The 22863-nt window shown below is 35.9% G+C and overlaps 1 protein-coding gene across 5 annotated transcripts in view; it reads left to right on the top strand.

Annotated features, from left to right (window-relative positions):
- The first annotated feature begins 3801 nt into the window (after positions 1-3801).
- HERC4 (HECT and RLD domain containing E3 ubiquitin protein ligase 4) overlaps positions 3802-22863 on the top strand; it is a 140330-nt gene continuing 121268 nt past the window's right edge. For 2 of the 5 annotated variants that reach the window (XM_047072849.1, XM_047072848.1), the window contains exons 1-2: positions 3804-4126; positions 5859-6162. In XM_047072849.1, the coding sequence (XP_046928805.1) occupies positions 5937-6162 (226 nt within the window). In that variant the 5' untranslated portion in view covers positions 3804-4126; positions 5859-5936. Of the gene's footprint in view, positions 4127-5858; positions 6163-10703; positions 10811-22863 lie in introns of those variants that run through there. The other 3 variants (XM_047072846.1, XM_047072847.1, XM_047072850.1) reach the window with 3 other exon arrangements.

The following is a 22863-nucleotide window of genomic DNA, read 5'->3' as shown; positions in this document are numbered from 1 at the left end:
TATTTAAAAAGTCATAAAGAAAATACATTTATGGCATTTTACTATAAAACATTCATATAAGTGGACCCATGCAGTTCAAACCTGTGTTGTTCAAGGTAAGCTGTATATTAGATTGTACACAACTGGTTATCTATTTAAAAAATTTTTTAAGTGTTTATTTAGTTTTGAGAGAGACAGAGACAGAGTGTGAGTGGGGGAGGGGCAGAGAGAAAGAGAGACTGAATCTTAAGCAGGCTCCAGCTCTGAGCAAGCTGTCAGCACAGAGCCTGATGCAGGGCTCGAACTCACAAACTGCAAGATCATGACCTGAGCCGAAGTCGGACACTTAGCCGACTGAGCCACCCAGGAGCCCCGGTTATCGATTTTAAAATTTATCTGTATATGACATGTAATAACATGTACTATAATAAATATAATATTATACTTTTATATATTATGCAATAAAATATCAGGTAGCGATAACAGAAATGAAATAAAGCAGAAAAAGATTCTAGAGAGTGGTGGGGGTAGTATTATGGATAGGGTGGTGAAGGAAGAGTGGAGAGGTGATGAGTAGAGACGTGAATGAAGGAGGTGAGGTGAGTTCCAGCAAAAGCAGTATTGCTGGATGGAAAGTAGCAAGGGATAGCCTGGGACATAACAAATACCCTTTTAGTGGTCTCTCAACAGTCTGAGCATTATTATTTAAAAAAGAAATTTTTTTTTTTTACATTTATTTTTGAGAGACAGAGTGAGACAAAGTGAGAGTGGGGGAAAGGGCAGAGAGAGAGGGAGACACAGGATCAGAAACAGGCTCCAGGCTCCGAGCTGTCAGCCCAGAGCCGACGTGGGGCTGACTGAGCCACCCAGGTGCCCCGCATTATAATTTTTTTTAATGAAAAGAACAGATAAAAAGTATTTTACTTTCTTTCTAAATTAAAATTATATCATTACTGGTGAGAGGAAATGTTTTCTCAAATGTTGTTTTACACCTTGTAGTTCAGGACAGACAATATTAGCTAATATTTTGGGGGCCCCTGGATGGCTAGTCGGTTAAACATCCAACTTCGGCTCAGGTCATGATCTCATAGTTCATGGATTTGAGCCCCCCGTCGGGCTCTGTGATGACAGCTCAGAGCCTGGAACCTGCTTTGGATTCTGTGTCTCTCTCTCTCTCTCTCTCTCTCTGCCCCTCCCTGCTTGGGCTCTGTCTCCCTCTCTCTCAAAAGTAAACACTAAAAAAATTTTTTTTAAAAAGCTAGTATTGGGGCGCCTGGGTGGCTCGTCGGTTAAGCGTCCAACTTCGGCTCAGGTCATGATCTCAGTCTGTGGGTTCGAGCCCTGCATTGGGCTCTGTGCTGACAGCTCAGAGCCTGAAGCCTGCTTCCGATTCTGTGTCTCCCTCTCTCTCTGGCCCTCCCCTGCTCATGTTCTGTCTCTCTCTGTCGCAAAAATAAATAAAAACATTAAAAAAAAATTTTTTTTTTAATTAAATAAATAAATAAATAAATAAATAAAAAGCTAGTATTTTCAAAACACTTGCCAGGTACAAGGCACAGTACATGTTATCTTATTAAATCCTCACAACAACCCAGTGAGATATGATTAATATTCCCGATCTATAAAAATTGTGACTGAGAAGTAATTTTCTGTAAAACAGACCATTAATAAACGTCTGGAGGTGTCTTTGGGAGGATAGAAGGATAGAAGTATGAGATGGCCTGTAGCTTCAGGCTATGAATCCAGAGAAACCAGCACTACAGGCCATACTCATTGATCTAATGCTTTTATACAACAAATTTACATTATCCCAATAACTCTCTGAACCTATACTTGTCTTACCTTAAAGATAATCACACGTTGTTTTCTAAGATCTTGCACCACAGTTTCATAGATTTATAAGATTAAAACAAACATCTAGAAATGTTCTTTCCACTTTCTAACAAGCAAGACCTAGCTTTAAAAATATTCCATACAGAGATGCATCCATGTGGCAGAGATAGCTGTCTACCAATTCATGCTTTCTCTTCCATGGTTTACAGAAGTACCTGGGAACTTGGACAGGTATTGTTTCCCAGTCTCCTTGCATCTAGGTGTGTAGTTCTTGCAAATGTTGGTGCAGAAGTGGTACGTGGCACCTCCCCAACAAGCGTTTTAAGAGGCTCTCTGTGCCTCCATCTCTCACTGTTCCTGGAAAATCAGTTTCATCAGTCATTAGGAACACTCATTTGGACTGTTAAAAGATAAAATACACTTCAATTATGCTATGCCACTCAAATTTTACTGTTTATTTGTTGCAGTGTCAAGTACATATCTTAAAGATCCCAGATCTCATAACTTCCCCTTTAATGGTATACTGAGACATCAAGTCCTTAAGGTTAAAAGACAACAAAAGTCCTAAAAGGGCAAAGGAGAATAATAAAGTAAGAATAGAGTATGTTTTGTTAGTATTCCCACCTCTCCCAATATTGAAATTATGTTTGAGTATTTTGTCATTTTTATACTTGTTTCTATAACATACTATGTTGGGTTGAACTGGATCCTCCAAAGAGATATGGTTAAATCCTAAATTCCAGTATCTGAAAATGTGACCTTATCTGGAAAGAGGGTCTTTGCAGATGTAATCCAGTTAAAAATAGGTCATAATGGATCAGGGTGGGCCTTAACCCAATGAATGGTGTCCTTATAAGAGGGAAATTTGGACACAGACACACCAGGAAGAACACCATGGTGTTGGCAGAGATGGAGACGGACATTAGAGTGATGCATCTATAAACCAAGAAATACCAAGGATTGTCAGCAACCCCCAGAAGCTAAAAATGTATGGAAAACATTCTCCTTTGAGACATCAAGGGAGGACTAATCCTGCTGCCACACTAATTTCTAACTTCTGGGCTCTGTAACTGTGAGACAATAAATTTGTTGTTTTAAGCCATCCAATTGATATTTTATTGTGGCAGCCCTAAGAAAATAACGCACATACATATTCTAGCACAGGCATTTCCTAATCTAAAATAGATATTTCAATGACATAAAGAAATGTGGCTTATTGTGGAATTCTTCCTGAGTTTTCAACATTCACGCCAAACTCACAGGTCTAGCAAAGTCCAACAAAATTTCAAGAGTGCCTTGTTTCAAGTTTTCCTCCTTTTTAAGAGGTTGTTATGAGCTGCCCTAGGAAAGCCAGACTTCGTTTGTATGAAGCAGGGACTCTCGTCACACGCACTGCTGAATTTTCTCTGAATGGAAGCCCTTCTCTGTAAGTTTATCTTTCAGGGAGAGCGCAGAAAAGTGCAGCAATCACTTCACTAGGAGACCGAACTGGTGTTGCTGATATTTAATTCCTCAGACTAACTAGCTCCGGTTGAGGGTAATGGTAAAATAAAAGGCTTCACCCGCCTTTATATTTGTATAGGTGATGTTTATCGGTTACTTTAAATTCTCCTTGGAAAAAAGGTAGAATGAAATAATAGACTGGAACCTAGGAGCAGAAAGACAACCAAACCAACAAAGGAAGAGATTTTCTTCACTAAAAGGCCCTTCTGAGCGCAGAAGCGTTCTTACAAGACACTCCAATCACCCCAACTCGCCTTCGCAAACTCCCAACTTCTGTATTTGGCATTTTCCTCTTAAAGCAACGCAAAACAGCACACTGCGCAAGCGCCAGGGTCGAGGTGCCCTGGGAGGATTCCAGCGCAGGCGCGCGGGCCGGGAAGTGTGAGGACTCGCGCGCGTGCTCCATGGCTCACTTCCGGCCTGCCCCTCCCCTCCCCCCTCCCCGCGAGCTACCTTCCCCCTCTCCCTTCTCCTCCCCAGTCTCTTCCCCAACTCTCCCCACCCCTCGCGCTCTCCGCCCCGCTTGCCTCCTGTCCTTCCCCGCCCGCTCCATCCGGGTCGCTGACGGCTGTCTCTGAACTGGACAGCGGTGGCTGCTGCTTTTCTCTGAGGTACCGGGTAAAGTTTCACAGGAGCTGGGGAAGAGAGCAGCGGACAGTACCGACGCCGGAGGAGCTCTGGTGTTCGCAGCCGCTGGCTGAAGGAGGAGGGTCCAGGAGCTGGAGACCTGCCTTAGCTGCCGCGATTGCCTCGCTTTCTGGGGTGGCGCCGCCCCCCGTCGCCCTGGGCTTCCCCTGCCTTGAGGGGCTGGGTGAGTCGTTGCCCCGGTTGATTCGGGGGCGTGTGACGGCGTTAGGGAGGGGGCTGGCTGGGCTGGGCGGATACAGGCCGGCCTGGCGCTGGCTGCTTTCTCAGCGCTTCCTTAGGGTGGGGGGCGGGGGACGAGGACTGTGTCGGTGCTCTCTGGCCGGCGGGCTGGAATGTCGCACCTCCCTGGGCTAGGGCCTCCCTCGGACTGAGGGCCGCCCAAGTGCGGAGCCTCGTCGGCTGGCCTCTGCGGCTGCTGCGAGCGGGAGATTGCCGTAGTTGAATGGTCGGCCCGCGGGGTTGGGTGTGTGCAGTCGATTTCGCTCTCCTGGTTCCCATGAGCTGAGGCTGAGTGCCTGTTCAGGGAATGATGGGAGTAAAGTGCTTCTCATTTCCCTACCTGTTGCTGGCGAGAGGACGCCTTTTCCATTCCTTCTGCCTTTTTTAAAGAAAAGGATGGTTAAACCTTGTGCGCTGAATTTGGAGGTATTTTTCTGTCCTCTATTCTTAAAAAAAAAAAAAAAAACGGTTAGACAATGCAGAACTCTCGGGAACCATCGAGTTCCGATGTCCCAAAAGAATGAAATCAAACTTCTCTGAATGGATAGGTCATGGAATGGACAGCTTTGGCAATTGCTAGCCCGAACGTAGGAAAGTTGGGTTTTGAAACTTCTCAGGTTCTGTGTAAGGAATGTGGGTGACAACAACGGGAATAGGCTGACTTCCTGTAATTGTGTGATTTAGTAACGCGATGTGTTTAAAAATCTGTGTGGGTTTAGATGAAGTGGGCTCTTTGATATCCGTGTCTTTTCCAGTGTACTGGAAAGTTCTACAGATTTCGCCACCAGACTATCAATGTCCCAGCCCCCATTTCTGTTCTTGAAAAATCTTCAGTGCTAGGGTTATTTGCAATTTGCCCCCCCCCCCCCATTTTCAAATACTTGTCTCAGAGGTATATAGATAGATACAGATTTCCCCGGGGAAATATTTTTTCAATCAGGATTACCACTTATAATAGAAAATGTTGAATTTGGGAGACCATCTTTATACTTAAACTGCATATTTTCTTTTGTATGTGGTTATGTGCATGGATTTAGTTTTAAATTTAAGTAAGTGATGAGGTCACAGGCGATTGTCTTAAGATTGAGGTTTGACGGGAGAGAACCATACTTTTCTGGAAGGCCTATTATTTCAGTAATTAGATCATTTAAATTCTGGGGGATTTAAAGTTTACATAATTGGTTTTATTTTGATTACAAGTAAGAACTTAAGTTGTCTGTTGATGTAGAGGTAGGTATTAAAAGGTTTTTTGAGGGAGATTGAAAGGTTTTATGTTTGTGTAACTGGCAAAATTTTTCACTGTATATATACTTGATTTTGCCGGTTTTATTTCTTGCTCAGGATAAAATTATTTAAAGTGAAGCTAAAATGCATTTCATTAAGGTACTTAATATTTTTGTTAGTCTATCACAAGGTAGCAAAAAGTCAAAACTAGTCCACATGTTTTAAATTTTGCAAAGAATCATGGAGAGTAAACCATTTTCTGCAAATGTTAATGTATGACATATTTTTAAAAATACAACTGATTGGTTTTTGAAACTGGATAGTCCTTAATGTAGCATATTATAAAATAGATTCCATGTTTACTATATAGTGATTATTGTAGCCTAGCACTTTAAAGAGCAATTAAACATGTTTCCTTTGAAGTCATATTAACTTTTTTTGTATTTCCTCAGACATAGGGATACCTCCAACTTTCCAGTGTTTCAGAGGAAATTTTATATTGAAACTGGAAGACCAAAAGAATAACAAACATGTTGTGCTGGGGAAATGCATCTTTTGGACAGCTAGGGTTAGGTGGAATTGATGAAGAAATTGTACTAGAGCCCAGAAAAAGTGACTTTTTTATAAATAAAAAGGTCCGAGATGTGGGATGTGGACTCAGACATACTGTATTTGTTCTGGATGATGGAACAGTGTACACGTGTGGATGTAATGATCTAGGACAGCTAGGTCATGAAAAATCCAGAAAGAAACCAGGTAAGTTGAAAAATTTTTTGTTTACTATTTCTAATAATTGTATCTTGTAAGCTTGAAATGTCAAATAATTTCTTTAGTCCTAAACCCATATTTTTTTATCAAGCTTTAAAAGCAAACTAGGAGTTAAATATATCCTTTACATTTGCATGCTACTGAGTACTTAATTATTTTGTGGTTTCTGTTTTTTTAAACTATTGTTGTGAACCCTTATTGTATGAAGCTTTGGTTTCAGAACATAATTATGGTGATATAAAACAGTTGAGAAAACAAGCATGCAGTGTGGATACGCTTTTTCTTTAGTATAGAATATATAGGTATAGAGCATGTATAGAATGTAGGTCCTGTTTAATAAGTACTATTCAGCCACCTTGGCAGATTTTAATTGCATAATTTACTGTGTTGTTTTCTATACATCAGAGAAAAATAAATAAGATGGAAGCTTGCCTGACATACATCCTAGTTTTTCTATTGTTGTCCCTACTCTAGTATTTTAAATACATAATTTTATTTGGCTTAGTTTCAAATATGTTTTATTCCTCCAATCTCCTACTTTGAGGTAGTAGCATCAGCTATTAAAAGTTTTGTGACTATAATATGTCCTGATTTTGTAGGAGTCATATAAGCCAAATGTAAAATAATTTTTAGTGTAATGAGAATTTTGAGGAATTTGGTCACATCTCACATTTTCTTTTCCTAAATATACGTACGTATTTTAAAATAAGGTATTACCACACTTGGAATTATTGTTGTGTGAATTTTGCTCTCAATTTTGATCAGTCTATACACTGAAAACTGTGGAAAGCTTATGAAAGAAATTGAAGAAGACTCCATTATGATTACTAAAAGTTAATTCTTAAGATGGTAAATTCAGATAAGATAGACCATAGCAGTACTGATTTACAGATTCTTCTTTAACTTCAACAATAATGGCACTTAAGCATTTTCTATGGCAATTATTCTTCTTTACCACTTCATTATTTAAGTGATTGCTATTGCTAGTCTACTTTTGAGAGGTTAATGTAGGTATAAAATAGTAAGATATTAAATATTAAGGCATGTTATTCATCTTTCATGTCATCTCACCACCATGCCAAACCTCACCTTTCTAACTTGTAAATACTGTATAGTTTTCATCCTTTCTTTGTTGGTAGGGTCTTAATCTTTTTCTTTGTGGCTTAATTTGTAATTTAAGTCTTTTGGATGAATGGTAGTAATCCTTAACACAGTAGGTTTAATTATTGCAGAACTCTAAAGGTAAAGTGGCAGCTGTCTTGTATTCCACCTCACTAAGAATATTTTCTGGAATCTTATCAGAATTTCATATCTTAGGTTTTGAGGTTGTCATGTGTAGACATGAATGGTAATTTATTGTTATGTACTTGTTATCACTGCTTCAGAGGCAGATGTATTCTTTACCTTTTTTGTTTAGCTTGGAATGCTGCCTCAAGTTGAGATTTTTATGGTTTTGGGGCTGTTGCTTTTCTTATACTTAACATGCTCCACAGAAATAATTGAATATATTTCTGTATTGCTTTAGTAATTTCTGAGAGGGCAGATAAAAAGTGCAAAGCCAGCACATAGAAATTGCCAATATAGTTACTGAAGTTTATTAAAGTTTAAAGTTTTTAAATGTTATTAAGCATCTGCTTTGGGCAGGGTAGACCCTTTGCAGTAGTAGTATGTGTCTTTAACAGCTTTTAACTCTGTAGGTAAGATTCTGGGAAACTTAACTAGCCAGAAGAGGTTTTTTTGTGGTCATGTTGACATTGTGATGATTACATTGTGACATTTATATCACTGTATTGATTCATCTTGAAAGCATTATTTGGTAATATAAAATTGGGAGGGTGGGTTTAACCTAATTTACATTACCTATTTAGGATTGCCTCATTGTCCAGGGTACATTCATGGAATATAAAAATGAAAGGCATGAACTTTGTCTTTGAAAAATTTAGAGGCTGGGCTGGGAATTAAGGCATACATAAAATGAAATAGCTGGAGAGAATTGAAAGTTGACATGATATGATATATACCTTGAAACTAGGAAATTTAATTGATGGGAAATGTCATTGTGGGATAAATTAAATATTTCTGGAAGAAAATGAAGTCTTAATTTTAATTCAACCATTGATCACATAACTAGGCAGAAAATAAATCTGGAGCTCAAGTAGTTTAGTTTTATAGGAGAGGATCCTTATCTTGAGAAAAGCTTTTTACTAGAAGTGTCCAGATTCAGTGATTCATTGATGTATATATCTGGGTTACAGAAGTAGGAGAAAGTAAAAGTTCAAAAGGAGGTAGTTACTCTGATAGGGACTTTTCTTTTAAGCTTAGTTTTGATTTATGGTGTTTGAGTGGAAACTGTTAATGTTTTTTAACTAAAATTATTTCCCTTGGGAATAATTCTTTAATAGATTTGAATGTACTCCTTGCCCAACTTTTTTTTTTTTTTTAATTTGTGAGTTTGAGGACTGAATTAAAAGGTAAGGAGTTCTTATTTAATTGGTTTTAAAGTTTTTGGTAATTGAGTGAGTCTGATTGAATTTCTGGAACCACATAATAAACAAAATTCACTTTGTCAGAGCTTTAAACTGACAGAAAGAAAGCAAACAGAAAGGAGGGAGCTAGGAATTGTTTGCTTGTAGAGACTGGCTTATAAATAAGCATACTAAATATTCTGTAATATATGTGAAAGAGAAACAGGTGGCTTCATTAAGGGTAAGCTATTCTTGAGAGTTATCATAACCTACCAAGGACTCAGCGTTATAGTGTAGTAAATAGATTTGACCTGTGGCCTGTTGGGAGAGGTTTCCATTCTGAAAATTTTAGGAACCACATCTGAAGGGTTCACTGATATCCTTTATTATACCAAGAGTATAGATTGTGTCCATGTTCATTTTCGTCCTCTTGTATATGTATATCCCTTGGTATCACTACTAGCTCTGATTATTTCCAGAGAAGTGAACATCTATTTCACTTTCATGTGTGTATTTTTCCTTCATAAGAATTTTTTAAAACCTTTTTTTTTTTTTTTAGCTATTTGCTCTTAATTCATAGGTAACAGGTAAATATATTTGATCTTTAAAAGGCTAGACCAGTCCATCTAAATAGTTTTATTTATATTTCCTTCCAAATTCACTTCTGAAGATTTTAAGATAAAGTATAGGAAGTGTACTTTTCTTAACAAGATCATTTATTCACTGTATATTCAATCATAGGTATTATTTGGTAACCATGGTCCTAATGTTTTGCACATCTATTTCCATTTGTTTCATGTTAGAAACAGTACTATATATTATACGATCATAAATTTGTAAATAATGTGATATAGTTTTTTTTAAAAATTACTGTTTTGATAGCTTTTCGAGGTTTACAGAGTTCTTTTAGTTAGATTATCTCATTTAATCCTCATAATGATCTTGTATGGTATCTAGGGCAGGTGTTATGGTCCTCATTTGTAAAATAAAGTAACTAAAGTAAAATGAGATTAAGAGACTAACGAGTAGTAGGCTAGCAAATGTTAAGGGACCATGCTAAATCATGTGGTTTTACCTTTATCCCACAAAGGTTTTCCCTGCCATATTTAGAAGATAAAAGAATATTAACCTGGGAGGAAACTAGTTTCCATCAGTATTTTAATGTAATTCTGATCTGAGAGTTAAAAAAAAAACCTTAAAAATTTTCTCTTTTATAAGTTGTACAATGAAGATACCATGTTTTATTATCTCCTCCCTTCCCATATATAAATTCAGAAATAAGCCATTTTAGGCACTGTATAAGAAGGTTGAGAGTTCTGTTTTCAAGATACAATATTGTGCCAACACAAACTAAAAATTCACATATATGTATTTTTTTCTGAACTGAAGACTAACTTGATTAGCAAAGTCAGCAACAGATAAAGTTTTGAATAGTATGATAAAATATGTTGTAGCCTATGCTCAACTCTTCTACAGAAGATGTAAAAATTATGAGCATCGATTCTGTTTATTGTATCTCAAAATGGTGATTTCTGCTGTTGAGTCAGTCCAGTGAAAGCATTTTGGTCACATAGCAGTAATTACTTGCTTGCCCTTTTGCTTCTTCATTTTTCTGACTTGCTCTTTCTGTTCATAAAACATAAATCTATAAGTGAACTACTTAAAATATAGTTGAAATTTTAAAAGTAACATAGGAAAATGTATAAATATGTGAAATAAAATTATTCACAAGAGCAGATTATAAATACCAAATTATCCCACATATTATTGAACCAAAGCATATAATACCAGAGAAGCTTATTATGTTTTATAACTCCTACTTTTCATGATACCTTCTAAGGATGAGAAAGATGTGGATGATTTGAAGACTTGAAAACAAGTAATTACTTGGGTCAGGAATGGAGGCTTGCTTTGGACACTTTACTTTGAGGAAGGTTAGTGCCCAAGAACACAGTGTCAAGGGTAGGGAAAAAAAAATCATAATGCAAACAGATGACTACTGTTAGAGAGATGTATAATAATACTTTACTTTGTGTAGGACCCTACATCTGAGGAATATCAAGAGCATTACACAATAACTCATGGTTCCTTTCAAAATGCTTGTGACACAATTTGCAAGAATTATCCTCATCTTAGGGGATAAATTTACGGAGAAATGGCAGCACAAGTTGGTAAGTAACTTGTCAAAACAGCAGGTGACTGGTGAACATCTATAAATTGAATCTGAAAAATTAAGTCTACCAGTCTCCTACCTTATTCACTAAATTGTTCTTATGTTTAGAATTATTTACAATAATATCTTCTATTTGAGGCAGATCAAATACTAATTTGTTTCTTTGCCATTTTATTTGATGGCCTTTTGAAATAAATCATTATTTTACCAAGATGCTTGCATTGTGATACCACTTTGGTACTTCATTATAACCTTGTGTGGTATGAATAATAATATTTGAACAAACTACTGTGGTAACCCAGTCTTTTCTCTTTCTTCTTTTATATATCTCATTCTATATCCCTTTGTTGTCTAATGCTATGCTGTGCTATCCAAGATCCATAGTAACTGCCAGGTGGGATTGATTTGGTGTCAACATTGGAACTTGGATTAGTTATATTGTATTAAGTCTGCCATGTATCTCTAAGTAGGATGCATTGGTTTGGTGAATGCTTTATTAAAACCTTTAACCCTGGAGAAGGCAATAATAGAAGTAGATGCCTAATCTGAGCAGTCTAACAAATAGAGGCTTCTTTAAAGGATTTAGAACTGATTTTTTTTTTCTTTGTTTTTGGTATGCTGGTGTTTTTACTTGATTGGGAGTGAACCATTTACTTTCCTTGAAAAAACAGGAGTATGGTAGATTTCAGTTTCGTGGTTTGGGCAGGAATCCTTGTAGCAGGTGAAAGCTTAAGTGGTCTAGTTTCCATCATCTCTTTAGTAAGTATTCTTAGGGTTCTGTGTTCCCAGTGTCATAAAAATGTGTAGTACTATTAAAGCTCATTTCTCACAGATACCATATGTATTTTTATAATTGCTTTGAAGAAATAAATCTCACTTCATAGATACTTATAAGTGTCTTCCTAGGCTAGAAAGCGTATCAAGTACCTGGGTATGTATCATACCCATATTAAAGAATAATCTTTAATCAGGTAACTATTAAAGAAAATCTAATAAGGAACATGTATTCATATGTTGTTGCAAGGGCTTTTTTGTGGTAGGATTGTGTTAGTGAGTAGAAAAGTGGGAAATGTTAGTGAAGAAACCATACTGAAGAGCCCATGATTTATCTCCTTTTAGCTTCTGTGGGTTCTTTTCATGCTGATGGAATTAAGGCAATAATTATTTATTAAGATATATAATCATCTTAATGAATTGTGATAGTTACTTTACATGGAAGAAAAACCTATGCTGTATATAAATGTATTCAATTGGAGTTATTGTTATTACAAAGGGAATTTTCTGGGCACCTGGGTGACTCAGTTGGTTAAGTGTCTGACTCTCGATTTCAGCTCAGGTCCGTGATCTCATGGGCGTGAGTTCAAGCCCCTTATCGGGTTCCACGCTATGCATGGAGCCTGCTTAAGATTCATATTCATTCTCTCTCTCTCTCTCTCTCCCTCCCCCTCTCCCCCCCCTCCCTCTGCCCCTCTACTTCTCCCCCTCCCCCTCCTTTCCCGCCCCTCTCCCTCCCCCTCTCCCTCCCCTTCTGCCCCCTGCCCCTTTCCAGCTCATTCTCTCTCAATGTTAGGGAAGTTTCTTGAATATTGGTGGCTCAGTCTTTAAACCATAATATTTAATTTGCATGTAATTATTTTTTCTTCAGTTCTAGGATGGCAGAAATTTAGTTTAGCTTTTCTTCACCTTAAAGAAAATGTTCTAGGGTTCTTTAATAATGTGTTTTTCACATAATTTTGAAAGATCCTAATTATTTCTTTATTAATATTTAAGCTTAGTTACATTTTATTCCTTTGCTAGGTGTCCTCCTATTCTGAAATAACACATTTTTAGTGTATAGTTTTTTCTAATTATAAAAGTATTTCATATTCTTGGTAGAGAATTTGAAAAATACAGGAAAGTAAAAATCAACTATAATACCATCATGTATAGGTAAATACTATGGTCATTTAACACTTTTTCTATACTCATATGTTTGTGATTGCAGACTGGAAGTATGTTCTTACATCTCAATTTTTTTCAGTAACAATTGAATAATAAGTATTTCCCCATGTTTCACAATATTGTTTAGGGATATTGTTAATGATAATTTAACACTTCATCATTTAAATGTAGCAAAATTTGTGTTCTCCTATTTTTTGGAGATACATAATATATATGATATATATAATATAATATATATGCATAATATATATATCAGTTTAGTCTTTATTTGCATCTCTGTTAATTTCTTTAGGAAAAAGAACATCTTTAATTTTAGCAAATCTAGAATAAAACAATAACCAATTTATTTTTAAAAATTTAAGTAAGCTTAGTTGTGCCTCACCCTACAAAATTGATAAGCTTAGAAGATATTTGTTAATGAAAGTTTTAAAAATGTATTCATTTGACAAGCTTTTGAATATAATTGGTGAATATTATTTAAAGATCTAGAAAGGAAGATAAAACAAGCGCAGAAATAAGTAGAAATGCATCTAATGTGCTAAGTGTTATAAAAGGCATAAACAGAACACTGTGTACAGAGGAATAGTGTAGCCGTTTGGAATGGAATGGATTGTAGGTGACTTTTTATAGGGAAGATAGCATATGACCTGGGAGGATATAAGTATTTAAAGGAGGAAAGCATGAAGAGGCTTTATAGGTAGCTTAGCTCAAATGGAAATAGACAAATGGGAGACCTATTAAGGGAATTGTAGTCCAGTTAACTAAAATGTCTGAGAATAGAGAGCAAGAAAGTTAGAAGGTAAAATTGAGGTCAGGTTATAGATTTAATCAAGTTAGGGTTTTAATTGGGTGTATATTCACTGATTGTAATGAGAATTATCAGGTTTTTATAAAGGAGGGGAGAGAATTTGGAGGTAATCAGTTAGGCTATAAGGGTGCCCCCTTTAAAACAACAAGGGAGAGGTGCTTGAGTGGCTCAGTGGGTTAAGTGTCCAACTTCAGCTCAGGTCTTGATCTCACAGTTCCTTGTGTTTGAGCCCTGTTTTGGGCTTTCTGCTGTCAGCACAGAGCCTGCTCCCGATCCTCTGTCCTCTTCTCTCTCTCTGCCCCTTTTCTGCTTGAGTGCTCTCTCTCTCAAAAATAAATAAACATTAGGAAAAAAGCAGCAAGGGAGCAGTTAGATCAAGGAGAAATTAGGGAAGCGGAAAGAATGGATAGGCTGTGGTAACCAAATAGAAGTGAACAGTAAGGGTAAAGAGCAGAGCCAGGTGTGATCCTAGGTTGAATCAGTAATTAATATAAATAGGGAAGCCAGGAAGGGGAGGAATGTTAATAGTTTTGTTTCAGCAGTGGAGAAAATATTTGGTGAAGTGAATTTTGTTTTGAATTTGGTAGCTGTATTCAGTGATAAGTGAGAAATTCAGTATTACAAGTGGGGAGAAAGATCAATGCTAAAGGAATGAGATGTTTTATTTCCTCTTCAAAGTAGGCTAACATTCCAACTATATATTTCTCGCCGATTCCAGCCTATCAAGTAATTAACAGTCTGTGAACAATAATTTTGTCTTTTTGGGAGACTGAAGTACCTGGTGATGTAACACCTTTGTAAAATTAAACTTTTTATTGCCAGGGACCATTTGAATTTTATTAATTGGTTAATTTACTTATTTTTGCTTAACTGTCACAAACCTACTAATTATGCCTGACTTTATGACTTCCTTCCAGGTTTTACTGGAAACAAAGTTTTTGAAATCACAAGATGCAATCACATAGAAGTTGCTTTTGATTCCACTAATTGATGAAATAATTGTGACTATAAATTGTAAATGTGCTGGCATTTAGGCAAGAGTCCCTAAGAAATGTGTCCTCTGAGATGATGCTGTTTGTTGCTTCTGTGAAAGGGAAATGGGAATGGGACAGGAACAGTCTAAGGCTAAAAGAGAAGCAGAATTAGGAGCATCTGAAAACAATTGGAGCAAAGCTTAGCTGCTTTACCTGTGAGTTATTTGAAGGCTTTGTTTTGTTTTGTTTTGTTTTAGAATGGCAGGACAAAACTCAAGTAGAGCTTAGATTGCTTCCCATAATTGGTCCCAAGTATTTATCACTTAGCAAATGTATACTTTGTGATTTCTGATTCAGGGATTGCTTACCTATAGATTGCGTAAGTAGGCTTTCTAACAGAAATGGACTTCATGGACCTACACTTATCTTCTGGAGAGTAATTAGGTAAAAGCCTGACAGGTTGGTGTTACCTCTGTCTGAACATAGGTCTATTTCTGCACTGAGTTGAGGAATTGAGTAAGTCTCTGCAACTGGAAATGTGGAGGGAAGGGAATACTTTAGAAGTTGGTATGATAATGTAAAGGGAGAAGAAAGATACAAACCTCATTACTGGAGAGAAATTTAATGAGAAATATTATTTGGAATATATTTAGATATGGAATATTGATGTTTAAAAATAATAACGGTAACTACCATTATGTGCCAGGCACTGTGTTACATCCTTTTTATATGTTATCCCAGAATCCTAAAACCACCCTGCCAGGTACATATTAGCACAGTCTTGCTGTTGAGGGTAAATAAAACTTCAAGACGCTAAATAACTTGCCCAAAGTCAAAATTAAAATGCAATGAAAATAAGAACCAATTAGATGTCAATGGAAGAAAAGACACCATTTATAATAGCAAGAGAAAGATAAAATGACCCAGGAATAACCTAAGAAATGTGCAAGACTACTGAAGAAGACTTGAAAGCATTTCTAAGGGATGCAAAAATTATAAGCAAATGGAAACCACATTTGTAGGTAGGAATATTCAACCTAAGCAAATCTGTCAGTTTTCTCTAAAATTAGTCAATTTAAGGTGATCGTAATAAAAATACCAAGTGTTTTTTGTTTGGGGGGGGGAGGGAGGAGAGCTAAATAAATGGATTCTCTTGGTCTTATGGAAAAAATAAAGCAGCTCAGGAAAACTGAAAAATAAGAACAGAAATATGTAACTAGATGATAACATTTTATTTTATTTATTTATTTATTTTTTTTTTTTTTAAAAATTTTTTTTTTTCCACGTTTATTTATTTTTGGGACAGAGAGAGACAGAGCATGAACGGGGGAGGGGCAGAGAGAGAAGGAGACACAGAATCGGAAACAGGCTCCAGGCTCTGAGCCATCAGCCCAGAGCCTGACGCGGGGCTCGAACTCACAGACCGCGAGATCGTGACCTAGCTGAAGTCGGACGCTTAACCGACTGCGCCACCCAGGCGCCCCAACATTTTATTTTTAAAGTCTTAATAGTTAAAACTGCCTCACAAGTACGTATCAAACCACGAAAACAATATAAAGCCCAGACATAGACCCAAATCACCTCAAATGAAATGGGGAAAAAATTCAAGTGGGACTATTCAGTAAATAATCTTGGAATAAGTAGGAACATCATCTAGGGAACAAAAAAAATTGGATTACTGCCTCATGCCATGTATATATTTGGATAAATTCCAAATGAATCAGATTAAATGTAAAGACTGTAATGATAAATGTGCTCAAAGAAAACATGGACAATTTTGTTTATTATTTTGGAGTAAGGAAAGCCTTTCTGACTGAACTGTGAAGATGTATAGAAAAGTAAACTACATGAAAAAAATTTTGTTAGGTAGAAATCACCATGTAAACAAGTTAAAAGATGAATGGGAAAATATTTACGACTCATTACAATAAAAAATGCTAATTTCCCAGATATGAAACAGTCCTAGAAATTGATAAGATGAAAACAATCCAGTAGCAACATTGTCACAGGATATGAACAGACAGTTTACGAAAAGGGAAACATTTTACAAATGACTCTTAAATGAATACTCTTCAATCTCATTCACATTAAGAGAAATGCAGAATACTACACTGAGGTACCATTTTTTTTTACATATCAGGTTAGCAAAAATCCTTAACTTTGATAATATAGTAGACCCTCCAACCCACATCCAGGGTTTCACTTTCTGAGATTTCAGTAACCCACGGTCATCTGCAGGTCCAGAAGCAGATGTTCCTCCTGATGTCAGAAGGTCAGTAGTAGCCTAATGTTATGTGCCTACATCATCCACCTCATTTCATTTCATCGATAGGCATTTTATCATCTCACATCTTCACAGAAGGGTGAGTACATTGCAATTAAGATGTTTTGAAAGGGAGAGACCACATAACTTTTATTGCAGTATGTTATAATTGTTCTGTTTTATTGTTAATCTCTTACTGTGTCTAATTTATAACTTAAACATTATCCTAAGTATCTATAGGAAAAAACAGTATATTCAGGGTTTAGTACTATCCATGGTTTCAAAATGGCATCCATTGGGTCTCAGAATATATCCCCTGTGAATAAGGATGGGGGGAATGCTATATACTCTGTATGGCGAGGCTGTCAGTAAACAAGTGTTCATAGGTTGTTGGTGTAAACTGATAAGCATTATGAGGGTATTTTGCTAGTATGTGTTAGAATTGCAAATGCACATACTTATTCTCCAAGAAGTGCAAGAATATAACTTGTGCTCTGATGACTCCATTTGTGCCTGTACAAAATGACACATTTGACATATTACTGAAACATTGTTAATAGTAGAAAAAGATTAGAAACAGTCTTGTGACTGTCTGTTGGGAACTGGTAAAATAAATTGTTCAATCAATGTGTTGTAATACTGTGTAGTTGTGAAAAGAGTAAAGGAATTTTCTGTGTACTAATATGTAAAGATTTCTAAAATACATTAAGTAAAAAGAGCAAGGTGTAGAACGTTGTATAGAAAGCTATATTTTAGATAAAATGTGAAAAAATGTACATTTGTATTTGCATATAGATACATTAAAATAAACCCTGGAAGAATACATACATCTAATAACAGTGGTTACCTTGGTGCAGAGGTAAGATAAGGGCTGAGAAGTAGGTTGGTGGAGGACATGGATGGTAGACCTAGATTTCTACTGCATACCCCCCCTTTTTTTTTTAACAATGTAAACATATTATTTTTTAATTCATTTTTAAAGGTTAGGCTCTGGAATTAGAGTGCTTAGATACAAATTCTGAATTCTGACTCTTATTTCTTAGCTATGTTATCTTGCACATATTGCTTAGCCTTTCTGCACCTAAGTATTCTTTTCTGTTAGGATAATCATATCAAATTCCTAGGGTGGTTTTAAGGATTAAGTGAGATAACACATAAAAGTGAAAAGAACAATGCCTGGCATGTCATGAGTGTTCTAAATGTTTCTTAAAAGAGAAATACCCTTAATATTAGAGTGGGAATTTAACTTTAGGTCTGCCTTACACTGAAGTGGGTTATATGCTATTTCCATATTTGCCTTTACGTAGGAAATACATATCTTTCCATTTATAACAAAACTTCAGGCATTTATTCAACAATTGTGCCTTCCAACTAATGTCCCAGACATTGCATCAAGCATGAAAATACTTCTTTACGTTTAGTGTTCTATTACCTTGTTGGAGCTCATATTTAAAAATTAGGCCAAAATTTCAAAAAAATGTTATGTTTGTGATACTTACAGGTAATGCTATATTAGAGCACAATATAAAATGGATTCCTTTACCATCAGACTTAAAGATGTAATGATACAGAAAAATTAAAGAATTATAGATGCTTTTTTTGTTCCTGTAAGAAGTACGTAAATGGTAGAGGTTAGATTTATCATTTATTTTCAAAAGTTAATTCAGTGATGAATAATTAGAAGATGTCTTAGTCCAGTCAGATCACTGCCATAAAATTAGTATATTGTGAGTGGCTTAATAAATAACATGTATATTTCTCATGGTTCTTTAGGCTAGTCATTCTAAGATTAAGGTGCTAGCAGATTTGGTGTCTGGGAAGGACTTGCTTCTTGGTTCATAAATGGTCATTTTCTCACTGCCTTCAAATGGCAGAAGGGCTGAGGGAGCTCTCTGGGAAAGGGCACTAATCTCATTCATGAGGGCACCATGACTGCAAGACAGAAAATCAAGGAAGACAAGTATACATATTTCTGAAATTATAAAACTTATAAGATGTGGAGAAAAGAGGAACATTTTAAATGGAAACAGTTGTACTGTAAGTTAGCCATCTCCATCTCCCCAAAACAAACTACAAAAACAACTCTTCTTTATTAATGTTTCTTGAATTCACTTAGGTTCAAACCTTAGATTCATCTTAGGGTCTGCTTCCTAGTCTGGAACACCAACATTGACTCAGTTGCCAAATCTTACTGATTGATATTTTAGTAACTCTCTGTCTTGTCTGTCTGTCTGCCTTTCTTTTTTTCTTTTTTTTTTTTTTTTTTTTGCAAAAGGCTATTTGACCTTGAGCTAGTTGTTTTAAACTCTCAGACCCTTAGCTTTCTCCTATCTCAAGCTAAAATTCTTTTTTTTTTTTTTTTCCTAGTTAGACCATTACTATCTGTGCAAAAACAATGGCAATAGCTTTTCTGCTGATATCCCTGCTCCATTCTATCCTTTTTGGTAATTCCAGGTTATTCTTTCTATGGCATATTTCCATTTCTGTCTCTTGAATATTGCTCAGCTGAAGGACAATCCTGTATCATTGTGGTCACTCTTGTAAGAACTCAGATCAAATATTTTGTGCAGTGTCAAGCACAGTTATGTGGCATTCAGTAAATTAAGTTGTATTATTGTTTTCCTGTTATATTGAATTATTTGGATAAAAATCTTCTCTACCATGTCAGTTCTTAAAGGGTAGAAACCTTTAACACTTTAGCTTTAGTACTATAGTGACAACACTATGGTACACACAGAAGAAACCCAGGGGGTTGTTGAATAAACACATGATCAGTGTATTTTATTGGATGTACCATAGGAAGAGAAAATTGTAGGTTCTTTGAATAAGCTTGATGGCCATCAGCTGTGTTCTAACCAAAATTAGAAAACTTAAAATTGTAAGAATATACATGTTTCATACGATATGGTAAAGTGTGGCCATAAGAGGAAACAAGAATGAGGGTTGGAAGAAGTTTATTGTATTCAGGTCCCAGAGAGAGAGGATCAGATGCCACAAAGCCATAGGGGAGAACACTAGGGTAGTCAGGAAGCAGAAGACAAGAGCATAGGGACATCTTAGTTCGTGGCTTTTATTGGGGTTTTCTTGGGAAAGGCAAGACTGGGCAGAATAAACAGTTTGGATTGGCTAGTTTGGTTAATTCCTCCAGGCTTTGGGCTAGAAGGGTTGGTTCTTAGTTTCCTCGTCCCTGGCCCTGGGGTGATTTAGGGTGAGGGAGGTACTGGCTTGGTGTGTGAGAGTTAGATAAGGAGATAGTTGGTAGTATAAACTCTGGACTGGTTGGTTTGCATATGAACAGCGTGCTGGTAGGCAGGTTGTTATCTTTAGGAATTAGCTAGTCCTGGGAATGGCCATTTCTTCTGGGGTCTGTAAGTCTCTTGCTCCCCAAATGTCAGTGTTAAGAATGCAGAAATCAAGAAAATATAGTTAATGTAATTGGCCCTGTGATGAATAGGTGCCATCTATACCAATGAAGACTCTAAGAAAACACAGAATAAAAACTCTGGTAATATATTCTGAGGGTTCATTCTTGCTTGTCTTAAAAAGAAAGTTAAAGCAACTGTTTGATATTTATGTTGGGGACTTTACATTTCAACTTCTTTTCTCTTCAAAGCAATTAATTGCAGTGGTTTCCAGACATCCAGAAAGGACTTTTCTAAAGAAAAATGTTGTAAAGCCATAAGTATTCACAAAATTTTAAGTATATTTTGAAAATAAATTATTAAAACATTAATACCTTGTTATTTAAATGTTAAAAGCACAACAGTTCAATAAATAGGGAAATGTTTATATTTAGTGCCTTTATCTGTGAAGTAGGGATGATGGTACACACCTGCCTCATGGTGTTATGAGGATTAAATGAGATTACATATTTAACATAGTGCCAGGCACATAAGCTCTTTATGTATGTTAACTGTACACCTGTAGGTAATAGAATGCATGAAAGAGTTATGAACTTGTAAACATATCCATCATAAAGAATTTTGTAATCTAATTAGTTATAACTCTAATTTTACGATATTTTTTATTGTGGGCTGTCAACTGAGACATGTGAATTACTTTATGTTAACTTTAGATTTTATCCGGGAACTCCTTAAAATGTTTTGGTGACTATAGGTTGTATCATTCCAAATTCCTATTGGTAGTAATTTTAGAGAATAAACATTTTCATTTAACTTTCAGTTTCAGTTTTTATTTAGTTTAGACATTTAGTTTTATTTCTTTAATTCTTGATTTGTTTTATATTTTATTGTTATGTGCATTATATTACAAATCCTTTACAAAGTGTCAATAAACAATAATTTCACTTTAAGAAGAGAGAAGTATATGCCTTGAGTGAAGTAGCCTTGTGGTTATTATTTCTGTAACAAAATTAGTAATATGATTACGTAAAAAGAAAAAAAAAACACTATAAATTATTTATTGGTGCTGTGCACTAATCCCAAGTGATTAATGTCCTAATCTTTAAAAAGTCAAAATCATAGGGGCGCCTGGGTGGCTCAGTTGGTTAAGTGTCTGACTTTGGCCCAGGTCATCAGCTCACAGTTCGTGGATTCGAGCCCCACATCAGGCTCTCAATGCTGACAGCCCAGAGCCTAGAGCCTTCTTTGGATTCTGTGTCTCACTTTCTCTCTGCTCACCTGTGCTCTCTTAAAAATAAATAAACATTTAAAAAAAATTAAAAATCAAAATCATGAAATGCATCAACTACACGTATAGTTATTTAAATAATAAAAGAAGTAAAAGCTACTTGTAGATAACTAGTATTGACAATTTAGTATTTTTTCAGTATTTTCTCTGCATATACATTGGGGCTGTGTGTGATATATTTTTAAATAAGAATGAAATTATATAATACTTTTAAAATTTTGTGGTATCTTGCAAACTTAAAATTTTTAGAGTCAGTTTTTTAGTGTACTTTCTTTTGCTCTAGTTAGAGCTTTGAGTTATTTGGAGAGAAGGGAAAAGGAAACCTATATTTATAGCAACTAATGAGCCATGGTAGGACAGAAGATTTTGAAACTTAAGCTCTGATAGAATTAAACTTTTAGTAAGAAATTGAAATGGTTCTTCTTTAGATTAGCTATTTAACAATGTATATTCCTTTGGACCTCAGTTTTAAATTGTTATCAAATTGCTATGCTTGTTGCTATTCATAACAATATTGTTTTTTAGACCCTGATAACTTGAACAATATCAGCAAAGATTTTTGTTCCCTGTATAAAACATTGATAGTTGTTCAGCCTTTGTTGGAATTCTTTTTTTCTTTCTTTTCTTTTTCTTCCTTCCTTCCTTCCTTCCTTCCTTCCTTCCTTCCTTCCTTCCTTCCTTCCTTCCTTCCTTCCTTCCTTTAAATATATGTAGAACTTCATTAAACTTATTAAGAGTTAATAATTGTGGGAGTGCCTGGGTGGCTCAGTTGGTTAAGCAACTGACTTCGTCTCAGGTCATGATCTCACGGTTTGTGGGTTTGAGCCCTGTGTCAGCCTCTGTGTTGACAGCTCAGAGTCTGGAGCCTGCTTTGGATTCTGTGTCTCCCTCTTTCTCTGTCCCTACCTGCTTGTACTCTATCTCTCTCTCTCAAAAATAAATAAACATTAAAAAAAAAAAAAAAAAGGATAATTGTAGACTTGGATCAGTTGTAATTGTACTTTCATACCACATAGTCCCTGATTTATGAATGAATGGTGTTTTTAAAAACCAAATTTTTCTTTGCTTATAGAAATATTGCTAGATCATAAGTAGATTTTCAAACTAATCTTTGGAATAATTCTACCTAAGTATAATAATCTATCAGTAATTATATTTAATTGACCTTTATAGTATTTTCTGTCGAAAAATTCATTTGAGTTTTAAATTTGGATGTCAAAAATTTATCTCTACCCTTCATGGCTTGTTTAGCTCTCTTTATCTGTTCCAGAAAGCCTAAGAAAGATATATGTGGGCATTTAACTTAACTATAGATCATGGTTTAAAGGTAAACAGTACCTGACTATACCTTGTTTCTTCTGTTACTTCAGGTTAGTTATTTCCTTAGAGTTTTGATTTTGGGAAACAAAGGACAT

This window comes from Lynx rufus, unplaced genomic scaffold (assembly GCF_022079265.1).
Source record: "Lynx rufus isolate CCGP_SWC_20201006 ecotype Redwood Valley unplaced genomic scaffold, mLynRuf1.p SCAF_11, whole genome shotgun sequence".
NCBI classification, from domain to species: Eukaryota; Metazoa; Chordata; class Mammalia; order Carnivora; family Felidae; genus Lynx; species Lynx rufus.
Note: the sequence above shows the minus strand (reverse complement) of the source record. Positions and strands in the feature narration are given on the sequence as shown.